This window comes from Egretta garzetta, unplaced genomic scaffold, assembly GCF_000687185.1.
Source record: "Egretta garzetta isolate BGI_Z169 unplaced genomic scaffold, ASM68718v1 scaffold389, whole genome shotgun sequence".
In the NCBI taxonomy this organism is placed as follows: Eukaryota; Metazoa; Chordata; class Aves; order Pelecaniformes; family Ardeidae; genus Egretta; species Egretta garzetta.
Window position 1 is genome coordinate 149,579 of NW_009260766.1, and position 12,439 is coordinate 162,017.

The following is a 12,439-nucleotide window of genomic DNA, read 5'->3' on the forward strand; positions in this document are numbered from 1 at the left end:
GCTTGTCATCTTCTGAAGATGACGATGATGTATTTGCAGAAGATTTGCATTTCCTTTTCAATGCTGGAATACTGCAGCTCTCTAGATATCTGAAATAAAAGCGTATCACGGGAAGCTCTCTCTACTCTGTGTTTCTGCTCCATTTGGAAAGAGAAACATTTGAGTAATCCAAACTGCAGATCCAGCGGTTACTGACTGGCCTTTTAAATTCACTGCAGGAAGCTCTGGACACATATCTGCTTTCCAAAGAGTATTTTAAATCAAATTGATCAATTACTCCTTTTTAAAAAAAAGGAAAAAAGAAAAAAGACTATGCTATCCACTGGGTTAAAATATACCAACAATTTATAAGTTATATCAACTTCCTGTTTTATATGGATGTTCTCAAAGTGTATATTGAGAAGACATTGACATATAACGCCCATTGAGATTCTCCTAAACTCCTATTGCACCAATGGTGAAACTAGCAGTAGACAAAGTTCAATAGTAGCAAACAGAATCTTAGGCCTTAAATTCTTCATTACTGTGTAATTCAGATTGACTGAGCATTGGGATGGATTGCCCGGAGGGGCAGAAAACTTTACAACCCCCAAATTTATCTCACAACTCAAAACCCAGTTTAGACCAATGCAAACTGCCTGGATATTTACCTTCCACCAATTAATCTTAAACTTGTACCACTAAAATGGCTTCATAGTTTATTACCTGATGATACTATCAACGCAGTTGATCTGCTGATAGGAAGGGACATGCAGAGTCTTCTTTGAATCATCATAAAATGCATTGCCTGGTTCTTCTGTACTATCACTTCTCAGTGTCTGAAGAAAACAGGAAGCAGTGGCCCTCTCTCCTAGAAAAGAAAAAATCCTCAAAGACCCCTCTCAAAGGCATCTAAACACTCCCCAGCCCAATATGTGATACATATATATTATCACATATATATATCAGGGATATATGGCCTATGACAGCACAGCTCTCATTACTAAGTTATTCAGCATTTTCATCACAATTCATATGCTTTGAGGCAGGGGAGGGAGAAGGGGAAAGAATGCCTAAAAAGAAAAAAACCCAGACAACACCTTAAACGTCCTCTCAGAACAACTAGTCAACACAAAGAAAACAGCATAGAAAAAAAAAATTGTATTTAAATTGTAAACAAAGCTGCAATTAATATTACTCTTATCTCAATTTATACATCACAGAATCCAACCTGTAATTTAGCAGTAACGTAAAGCTTTTTATAGCATAGGTAGTAGTATCAAAGTAGTACCAACATTCACAGTGCAGCCCTCTTATCAATAAGACTAGGAGTTAACTGTAACTTTTGTAGAGAGTATCACAGCACAAAATATTTTAATACAGATTCCTATGATATATGAAGAAACATCGTTTTCTCCATATATTTGTGCCAGATACTAACTGCAAATAATGTGCATTAGCATAACATTAAGCCACTCAATAACTAAACCACTACTTCAGTGGGAAGTTGGGCAGTGTTTTTCAACCTGTGGATTGTTTCTGAGATTCCACATGAAGTAACTAAGGAAGCTTCCATAGCAGACTTATACTTGCTACAAGTGAGTCTGCATTTTCAGTAGAAAATGTTAAAATAAAAAAAAAGTAAGGGTCTGTTAACCTAGAAAGAGACAGATATGTTCCTCCATATCTCCGGGAGCAGTTAAAAAGTTATTGCATCTGCTGAGGGGTTTTTGGGGTGGGTTTCGGGGTTGGTTTTTTTTTTTTTTGTTGGTTGGTTGGCTTTTGATTGGTTAAAAAAAAAAAAAAAGAAACTCCAAACACAACAATACACTTCCCACATTTAAGCCATGCTGAAATGCTATATTAAGTTCTTCAGCATAACACCAGCTAGCCAAACTCACAGCGACAGATGTGGGAGTTCACGTTACCTTGCCATGGTAAGGTCTATCAATATCATGGATCATAATTCCATTAACTTACCTCCTAGCATTTCTGAGCTCACAGCCTTTTCTTTTCCATTCTGTGGTTTGCTCCTTGATGCAATATACAGCTGCTGTCCCAGATTCTTTATTCGGTTGACATCTGCACAAACTTGTTGCAATGTCATCTTGAGATACGTGAAAATGTGCCGTCAGAATAAAATTAATAAAAAGAGGCCATAGGAGACCATTAAGATGGGCTTGGGTTCTTGTGTTCTCCAAACTGAAAGGGAGTAGACTGTCAGCCTAAGCCTGGTACCTACTGGTATTTGTAAATTTAATGAATGTAATTATCATGGTTAATTTAATTAAATTAACTATGATAAAGCTCAAGCAGCCTCAGCATTTGAATGTTTTAATACTGATGCAAGCCTCAAGAGTGGGAATAAGCTGATGACTTACCCAGGAGCCTCACAAGGGAATTAGGTAATTGCAATGCTTGTTTTAGGACAGCACTGTTTCCACTTTCCTAGTCTACGCTGTACGTCTAGTGCCCTTTTTAAAACAAAACAGAAAATCCCAAGCAAACAGAAACCCCTCCACGTGCATCAATCCTCCTTCTGGTTGCACGGTTCTGCCACTTTTTTCTCTGAGTCCACCGGTTCTTTGAGAAGGCTAATCTTAAGCAAGTCTTCAATTTACTTTAGTGAACTACCACAGCAGTTATATGCTCGTTTTAGTCAGCAAAATTAAGAGCAAAAAACAAAAGCCAGCATTCTATAATTGACCAATCTAAGTACATTTAGCTTGAACTTAGCTGTATCTTCCCGCTTTGGTACAATTCACGATGAGTTGTGCATATCTATACAGTAAAAATTTTCATTTCTAGAACTGTATTTTTACTACTCTGCAGGCAATGACACATTTATAGACTTACTGGTTCCTGTATCTCCTCTGCACAATTCCCATTGGAGTCACTTGAGGATGCTATGCTGATATAGTGCTCATAAGAACCATTGCTTCCGAGGCTTCCATAACCACTGGAAACATTGCTGTGAACTGGCTGCGTGAGGGGAAAAATAGTAATTAAAAAAATCATCCTCTTAAGAGAACAAAAAGAAGGAAACAACATACTTTGCAACACAGAACTTGAAGAAAATTAAGTGAAAAGTCAGTATTGCTCTGGGCTCTACCACTTGCTTGGGAAAGATTCTCTACCATGCTTAGAGCTGTTTCAAGATGCAGGTTTATCTTTCAACATAAAGGCTTGGCGAGTATGTCAAGTAATATATTTTTATCTAATTGGGTGGGCCACGCAGAGCCATATTTTTAATGCCATCACACAAGCCAGTCTCCATTTAGAACTTTCCTTTCAGACCTTCTACAGAAGATCCTCACCGAAGTCACGGGCTAAACAGACCCAAGTTTCTTTAGTCTCTCATTCAGAAGGCCAGCCAGTGTTGTGAAATTCTTTCAAGTTCTTTACCTGCAGAAGCAGCTTGTAAATTTGTCCTTGCAATTCTCTTGTCTCTTTCTCAACACTGCTCATTTCTTTACTTCTTGCAGCAAAGACATCTTCATTCAGAGGGCTTCTGAAGAGAGCCAACAAAATGTCACTATTAATTTTAGCTTGATGAAGAAAAGGTAGCTATAAAGAGACTTAGAACAGATTCCTCTTGGTTTTTAATCATCATTGTTTTATTTTGACTGCTTTGCTGAATCAACACAAAGGGATGTCATCTAGCATTCCACTGGCAGCTCTAGGGTAGTGGGGCAGTGCTGTAAGAGCAGTGCTTCATGTGAAGCCCCATGGAAGTCAGTACGCCAGCGCAGTGACACGGGCTAGGGTTGACAAACATCCACCCCTCTGCCTCCTCCACTCACAAGACAAATTCACACTCCATAAAATCTTGAATCACTTTGAAAAGTCAAAAGGCCATCCCCCATAGCCATTTCCTAGAAAAGAAACCGGGTAAGAGGAAGGCAGTCAGTTGTATTTCCAAATCTCTTGGAAACTAAGGAAAAACATTGGAAAAATTAACTTGCACATTCAACGCTAATCACATTTTTAAAAGAGGCTACCTTGCATTCCGTATCAAGTGAACGTTCCAGAAGAAAACAAGCCAAAAGTGATTTTGGCTACATGTTTGTCAATTAATGTTTTTTTTTGTGAGCCAATCATGAATGAATGTCAACTAATTATTTGTTAAAGTGGTCTACCTTTTCCATTGCTTTTTAGCTTTTACTCGGCTTGTCTAAAACGGGTATTTTGATTTAGACATGTCCATTGTCACAGTACTTGGACATCAACCATGTGCAAAAACAGATGCTAAAAAAAAGTTGGCTTTGCCTTTTATTTCCAAGTAACTTATTTATTTTCATACTTAATAAACAAGACTAATGCCATGCTGAAGGAATGGGCTGCAAGACAGATGCTAGGTAGTTGCCGCAGGCTGCAGGAGCAACCACACACACCTCTAGTTCAGTATCGAGACTGCTTTGTTTTGCAGAGCATTCAATGAAAGGGACTTTAATAGATCAATTGAACAAAACTGACTTACGTCCGGACTTTGTGTCGGCCAATGATAAACACCACTTTCCTGCTCCAAGGATTCACAAAACTGGACCAGCTGGTATCCAGTATGACATAATCTCCATTTTGAGTACAAAATCTAATGGGCAGATGTTCAAAAGGGGGTTGGCCAGCAAATTTCAGGACTGAAAAAAAAAATAATCAAGAAACACGGTTTAGCTTACATTATGACACAGTAGTGCAAGTGCAAAAGTGCAAACACTAATGACTGGGGTCCTTTAAAACTCTGGGTTTGAATGTGCTTTGATCTCAAACTGCTTGCTTTAATTCATTAATTTTTTATTTTTTTTTATCTAGACTGCAGATCAATCACATGTCAAGTGATATGATAATGAAAGAATGTTAAAACCAGTAGGAATTCCTCTTAAAGCAACTGTACGTACTTTTCTGGTGAACAGCAATCATCAAAGGACGATCTTCTGGGTGCAAATACATCAGTATGGATGTTCCAATTAAATCTTGAGGTAAGTAACCCAACAAAGGCACTGCTCTGGAACCAGAACACATTATCACTGATTATAATATAGTTTTGAGTATTTACATCCTTTAGCCCTTTGCTTCTCAGTGAAGTCCCCATGCACGATCTGCAATGGCATGAACTCAGGCTACAGAACATTTTCAAGCCCACCTAATAATCCTCTAGTGAATGCAGACATATAAATACCAATGACAAACGTTTCTGTGCCTGGAGATCTAACAGACTGTCATATTTGCAGGCACCTTTGTGCTTGTCTATATGGGCAAAAAGAAAAAAAAAGAAAAGGAGATCTTGAAGAAACAGGTCACAGACAAAATGTCAGTAAGGAATCTGGCATGGATGCTGTGAAGTCTGGTGTAAAAACAGTCTTGTGGCTTTGCAGGAGACAGCTTTAGTCTGGCCGAATTTATTTGACCCAGCTCAGTACAGCTCTGTCTCCACACTGTGATCCCCACAGCTTTGCATTATGTGGGTTTTCCACTGCCTGTGTTACCACAGGTCCCCATTGCCCTGGGTAACGAAAACTGAACACAGTTCTGTTTAACTCACATTTTAAGTCAACAGAGGAGAAAGATTACATCCGTGGAGTTCTAGATCTTTTTCCATGAGTGGACTAACACAAAACTACTTTGTTTAATTAACTATTGCCAACTGCGCAGTTCTTTACTTGGGTCTCCAGCTGCACCACCAAAGGATTTTTTGCTACCTCTCCACACACATCTCACAGGTCTTAAGACTCAAATCTCACCTGTCATCTATCTCAAGAAAAACGCATCCAGGGGTGTGAGTGGTGGTGAAGATTCTTTTATCCATAGGAATTCGAGGAGCTAATAGAAAAAGAAATATTTACTGAAACAAACTATGCACTAAGACAGAGAGCCTCACTGCTACTTTTGCTCATGATAGTTATTGGCTCCTGAACTTTTTAATTGTTCACTGCTTTCTGAGCAGTAACTCACAGAAACATTACAAAATTTTAGGTGTTACAGACTTCTCTCAAAACTAAAAACAGTGAGAAGAGGTCAAATGCTCTGGGGCCTTGCAAAGGCGGCACAGATGCTCTGGATTCACACGCATGCACACACACACACAGACACAAACTGGAAGTTACATGGGTGAGACTACCCAAGCACAAGTTCTAAACAAAGGAAGCAGACTTTCACATACTTCATTTTCCTATTGGCTTGGTTTTTTTCACTGGGAACTCCTGACTTGCCTTCATATCCAGAGTGAATTTTCTCAGCCAAAGCTAAGCAGCAGGATTCTGCATCCATGTGGACAGAAGTACACACATGGACCAAGTACGGGGTGATTCGGAAGGGGTAACAACGCGCTTCTTGTTCTTTACCACCCCTGAGGAAAAGCGAAAGGGATTAACGTACTGGTTTCAAGACTGAGATACTTTTTGCCAGGGCTGAGAGCCCTGCACACAGAAGTTATGGTGAGCACACAGACCCAGATAATCAGAATCTCCCGAGGTCCTACACATACTCCCTTGAGATCCGAGGCCAACAACATTCAGCAATACCCATCTCAGTCCCCTTAAAGCCAAGTACGTGTTTTGCCTCCAATACTTGCATTCAGGGGCTGTTCTACAAATGCCATTACTCTATCTTCTAATTCTCAGTCCACACGTATTCACGAGAACCACTCATTTGGTGTTGTGCTCTCCTTCAAGTTAAACAGTTATTTTTGTGGTTGTTGCCCTGTACCATTGGGGGGGGTGGGGGGAAAAATCTGCCTCTCTCAAGTTTTGTTTCACTGACCTACATAAGTACGACTCCTCCAGCCGCAGTTCACAAATAGTTGTTCTGTGATTGTCCTCCTCCCAGGAGGATTTGTCTTCCTAGAACATGTGCGAGCAGTAGCCACACACAACATTCTAGAGGAGATCTTAACCAGGGCTTTGTAACAACTGCATTAGCGATGGCCTGTTTCTACTGCAAGTGGGTTTTCACCTGTTAAAATTGCAGTATCTTGCCCAGTTCTGACAGAAAGAATTGAGATAAAGTTTTGGATATTATCACTTACACTAAAAGTTACTTTCTTATTCCGCACTTAGTTTTGTAAAAGGTTTCTAGAGAGAAGTTAGAGTCATAAAAACTACTACTGACAGCTCCCCCTTTTGGAAAAAAAAGATACAAATGGAAATTGGATATAGCAGAAGTTTAACCCACAAAAACCAATTTTCATACTTAAACCTAGTGTGTACTCGTGACAAAATATTTTTACTCATGAAGGCCACATAATCAAAAGGATGTGTTATATAAAGGAAGGAGAGCTGTTGTATGAAAATCTGAAGAAAAGCTATTGCAAATTATTCATTCATCCTACAAACAGTTCCCCCAACTTAAAACTGGTATCTGCCCTGCTATATGTATTGCAAGTGCCCTTATGCAACTCAAGAGACAAAGGTGATTTTAGACCTCGGGTTTTTGAAACACAGATGAATGAATCAATGATTGACTGAAAGATGGAATAAAAGTATTACATCTGCTCAGAAGCAAACAGTTTTGACTGAAATCAAAAGACCACCCGAGTCTGGAACAGAACTGCACTGAAGATTACAAGCCAATCTCAATTTTTATTTTTTTTTTTTTTTCTTCTTTTAGGACCAAGATTAGCCAGGCACAAAGCAACAAGCTACATCCATAGTGACAGCAAGTAGTATCTCATGATTCAGGTCTCATACTGGGACTCAGGTGACTTAAGTTTCTGTTACTGCCTCTGTCACAAACTCTCAAGCAATCTGACGCAGAACACCCTTTGCCTCTACTCTCAAAGTGCAAAAGGGGGAGCAGCAATTTTTCACAAGATCATTCTTCTCCTGCTCAACAGTACTGCAGGAAACCGATAGGTCCAAAAGAAACATGTATGAACAGTGTTCCTTCTCTCCCCATGCGAGTTTAAGCATCACTATGGGAAAGATATCCCAAATGCCCTGCTGGATGCCAGTATTAAACACAGTAAACCCATTTTGTAATGGAGTTCCACAAACTCACACTGGTCAGTTGTAACAACAGAACGCTCTTTCCGCCCAGTACCGTATCCTTTGCCCAGCCTTCACAAACATAAAACTGTAATAATGTACTTGCCTGATCCTGCAGAAAAAGGATTTCACCTGGGCATGTTCATAGAGAGAAGCTAATGAGAAGAACACGCATTGAAAGTATCAGTTAATATCCTTAAAAAGGTCACACCTATCAAAACTATTTTAAACTCTGCACTCTCCAGACTTTCTGAGCAAGACCGAAGCCTCACAACCTGCTCTTCATCAGCTACCGAATTAGCTGTTCAACAGTCCGCTCCCACCTCAAATGTTCTCTCTCTTCTCCAGCCCACTTACTCTTGGAGAAATGGCTGACCTGGAACTAAATTCAGAGGAAACATGTATGATCTAAAAAACTCCTTTCCCCAGTGCATCACTATGGAAAGGAAAGGCGAAAATTCCTGGCTTTATGAGCTGTGTACCAGAAACTATATACAGCCAAGAGTTACGGGGAGAGGAAAATTCAGTAACATCTCACGGCAAGAAAATATTGACTACCCCACAGGGGTGCTGCTGCTCTGCTGGGTGGGCACATGACTGGCTTCCAAGTTGTGGAATCCCCGGCACATTAGCATCAGCAGCCTCTGATGTCTCACATCCTTTGGTAGCAAGGATTTTGGACCTCCTAGCTCTGACGCCAGAAGAGCCCCACAGCTAGGTGGGCACAAGGCACAGCCTTGGCACACGAGCTACACTTGGATTGCTCACAAATAACATAGGACTCAGAAGTCACCATTTAGGCACATCCAGCACTAAATAGCAAATCAGCTTAAAACTTGGGTTCACAGCAGGCTGCAAGGGGACCATAAAGACAAAGCACCTAAGCAACCATAAGATGTAGATTAAACAACTTTAAACTCACAATTAGACCTTTAATTTCTTTTTAAAAAGCAGCAATATTTGGAATGAGTAAGATGGTATGCAAAACAAGGAAGTATCTCCCTTTTACTTACCCCAAGGAAGAGTTAAGCCTCTAGGAGATTAGCTCGGACTAGCTGCATAGCTACTCGAGTTTTCAGTGTGGAAAGGGAACAAGCATGGCCTATGTATATTGCTAGCTTAAGCATTTAAAATGAAAAACTATTCTAGCCTCATTCTGCAAAGACAGAAAGGCACATGCAGCATTTAAGAGCACTGCCACGTCCCACCTGTTTGACTTTCCATGTTCCAAAGCGGCAAGTGGGACTGATCGGTGTGTGTGTAGAACACACTCACATCCTGAGGGACAAGCAGCTCTACGAAGCGGGAGGAGTCCAACACTTTCTTCTTGCAGTTTAGAATGGACGCTGCCTGCTCAGAAATATGCATTATACGTCCAGAAAGCAAGGAAAACACAGCCACAAATGTGTCCTGGAAAAACAAACACTGTTAAAGGCAATCCTCCCCAACACACGGTAGCAATATTGTAAGGATAAAAGAGCAAAACCAAACCAGCCCCAAAACAAACCAACCCAAAACCACTACACATCACAACCTAAGAGAGAGGTTCAAAAATGTGTTTTTAAGTTAGCATCCAATTAAAGCTGTGCGTGAGCTACTACAATCTCCAATGCTACAGTAGCTTACTCATGATTTACAAACGCTTATAAGGCCGCAGTATCACAACTGAAACAGATTACAGCGATGCTTGCCGTCACTGGCCAGAATGACTGGTTATCACTGCACACGCTTCTCCCCCAACTTCAGAGTATTCGCAACAACTCCAGATACAAAAATATTCTGAGAACTTTCCAAGTAGAAAGCCTTTGCAGTATTTCTGATACGGCACCTAACAGTACTGAATGATCCGAGGGCTGGAGCACCTCTCCTATGAGGACAGGCTGAGAGAGTTGGGCTTGTTCAGTCTAGAGAAAAGAAGGCTGCGGGGAGACCTGATTGCGGCCTTTCAGTACCTAAAGGGGGCCTATAGGAAAGAGGGGGAAAACCTTTTTAGTAGGGCCAGCTGCGTTAGGACAAGGGGTAATGGTTTTAAACTAAATCGGGGTAGGTTTAGGCTAGATATAAGGAAAAAATTCTTTACAATGAGGGTGGTAAACCACTGGAACAGGTTGCCCAGAGAGGTAGTGGAGGCCCCATCCCTGGAAACATTCAAGGCCAGGTTGGATGGGGCTCTGAGCAACCTGATCTAGTTGGCGGTGTCCCTGCTGACTGCAGGGGGGTTGGACTCGATGACCTCTAGTGGTCCCTTCCAACCCAAAACATTCTATGATTCTATGATTCTATGAATCTCAGGAAACACTCTTTTCTTTGAAGCAGAGCCAGAAAGCACGACACATACTGCAAATCAAGAAAAAAAAAAAAAAAAAAAAAAATTCCAGGAGTACAAACAGAAACCAAGTCCTTCACAACTATGGACTCGATCAGCTTTGAAAACATTCTGCTAAGTCTGTCTTGAGAGATTACTATGCTGCAAATGAATTCTCAAATAAGACTCTGAGAGATATTTGTTGCTTCTGGCAAAAAAAGAAGAAAAAAAAAATAAGTATTTCTTCAGTTACTGCTGTTGAGCACCCCGCGTCAGCACAGCTAAGAAGTAGTCTTGATCTACCTTTAAAAACACAAAGGCCTGTCTGGCTAAAACTTAACGGCTTTTCAATTTTACACATTCTATTTCCACAAAATGATGTAAGGAGACAAAGTAGAGAGTGAAACAGCAAGTGACAGACTCCTTGAGTGTGCCCAAATTCCTTACAGTGTTTTTTGGAGTGTGCTCAGATGCAACTGCCACCAACTCGTCTATGCTGTATGTCATCACATCTGTCTGAAACACTCTTCGGTCATTCAGAGCCTGGAAAAAGTCATTGTTTGCTAATTGAAAAAAAAAAAAAAAAGGAAAAGCAAAACAAACACAAGTAAGTCAGCAAGGAGACTATTTTGAAAGTATTTCTTACAGCCCTTGTACTTTTGTCATCTTTTTGGTGATGTCCAAAGTGAGTTGAGGAAGGTCTGTGTAGTGACAAAGGAAAAAGGAATACTGATTATACTAGGGGAGTGACCCATTTGTGTTACAAAAAGTGAGCATGAGGAAGTAGAAAGGGCAGAATGTGATGGCAAAAGAACGATTTTAGCTGCTTAGTTCTGTTGGAAAACACAGACTATCCAATAATTTTTCAAAGTGGGACAGGAATGCTCTTTTTTCAATATACACAGAAAGTTATTAGTAGGCACCTATTAGCTATAGGGCTCTGAAGGAAAGAGCAGCAGCAGGCGGACATGTAAACAGAAAAACTAACATGATTATTTAAAAACAACAAACCCCACAGTGCTTCATAAAGTCGGCTATTTGCAGGATAACTGGAACACTTTAATTTGTTTTAATGTTGTTTGTTGCCAGACATGCTTATTCAAACCAAGATGCTATATAGCTTCAATGCTTCCAGGTTTCTTCCAGACATACCTTGGATCTGTTGGACACACTGCAAGGCATAGTTGAGAGCACTGATGGTACTGGGCTTGCTGGAACTCCTTTTCTCTTCAGGCAAACACCTCTTCATTTCTTGGATCATCATCATCAGATCTCTGTGAGACTGCCTCCAATTCAGCTCCTCACTGCAAAATACAGGTTATACTTCACCAGAGGCTTCTGGAATAGGAGCTTCTTTTCTGTCAACTAATTAAAATTATTCACTAAAGTAACATTTTATGGGCTTGGCTGCAGAGTCACAGAATATCCAAAAGCCTCCTCATGCTCATTCACTGCATTTCCTGCTTTATCTTTCTCACTTCTTTGCTACTCCACTTTCCTCCTTTCTAATGGCAACAGGTCACGGATGGCAAAGCCACATCATAACCAATCTGCTTGCTAAGATGTTTAGCAACTAAAAATAAGCTGATGTTTACTCTAGATTTTCCAAATCTTGCTGGTATTAAAATCATGAATAGATGCTGATTCTGTACGCATGGAAGTCTTTCTAGCCTTGAAGGCTGCATCTGATTATAAGCACTTTAGGGAAAGGCGACATCCTCAAAATCCACCTGATGCAAAGATTTCATTCCTCACATGCTTCGGGAGTCTTCATTATACTTTTAATAGTGTTGCTGGCTTCAACAGCTGCAAGGTTATTAACAAGCAAGCAAAATCTCCCTCTTCTTACTTCCGCTTATTTCACTGACTGAAAAATAATCAGTCAATATCCTTAAAATGCAGATCAATCCTAATCCTGCAGATGAGATATGAACACTGTTATTTAGAGTAACGTTTGTCCATTTGGCTTTTTTATTAGTATCGTACTCTTACTGTATAAATCACTAAGCAAGTTCAAGTATTGCATGTTAACTTTACGCGCCAGTTCAACACTGCATACCTTACAGCTCTTGAACTGCTTTTCTTTCAATTTAAAAACAAAAAAAAAAAGAAATTAGCATCTCACTGAATTTCTGAGCTTTCAGGAAAAGTATTAAGTAACTCCTGCTTTGCTCCT

General features: G+C 40.2%; 1 protein-coding gene across 1 annotated transcript in view; it reads right to left on the minus strand.

Annotated features, from left to right (window-relative positions):
* The window catches only part of PER3 (period circadian regulator 3), a 23,240-nt gene extending 11,254 nt beyond the window's left edge, over positions 1 to 11,986 (minus strand). The window contains exons 1-13 of the mRNA XM_035901519.1: positions 11,416 to 11,986; positions 10,711 to 10,826; positions 9,167 to 9,368; positions 8,065 to 8,113; positions 6,186 to 6,322; positions 5,718 to 5,796; positions 4,875 to 4,981; positions 4,460 to 4,616; positions 3,385 to 3,490; positions 2,836 to 2,961; positions 1,960 to 2,086; positions 706 to 850; positions 1 to 89 (exon numbers count right to left, since the gene is read on the minus strand). Coding sequence (XP_035757412.1) covers positions 1 to 89; positions 706 to 850; positions 1,960 to 2,086; positions 2,836 to 2,961; positions 3,385 to 3,490; positions 4,460 to 4,616; positions 4,875 to 4,981; positions 5,718 to 5,796; positions 6,186 to 6,322; positions 8,065 to 8,113; positions 9,167 to 9,368; positions 10,711 to 10,826; positions 11,416 to 11,530 — 1,555 coding nt within the window. The 5' untranslated portion in view covers positions 11,531 to 11,986. The remainder of the gene's footprint in view (positions 90 to 705; positions 851 to 1,959; positions 2,087 to 2,835; positions 2,962 to 3,384; positions 3,491 to 4,459; positions 4,617 to 4,874; positions 4,982 to 5,717; positions 5,797 to 6,185; positions 6,323 to 8,064; positions 8,114 to 9,166; positions 9,369 to 10,710; positions 10,827 to 11,415) is intronic.
* Positions 11,987 to 12,439: the final 453 nt, after the last annotated feature.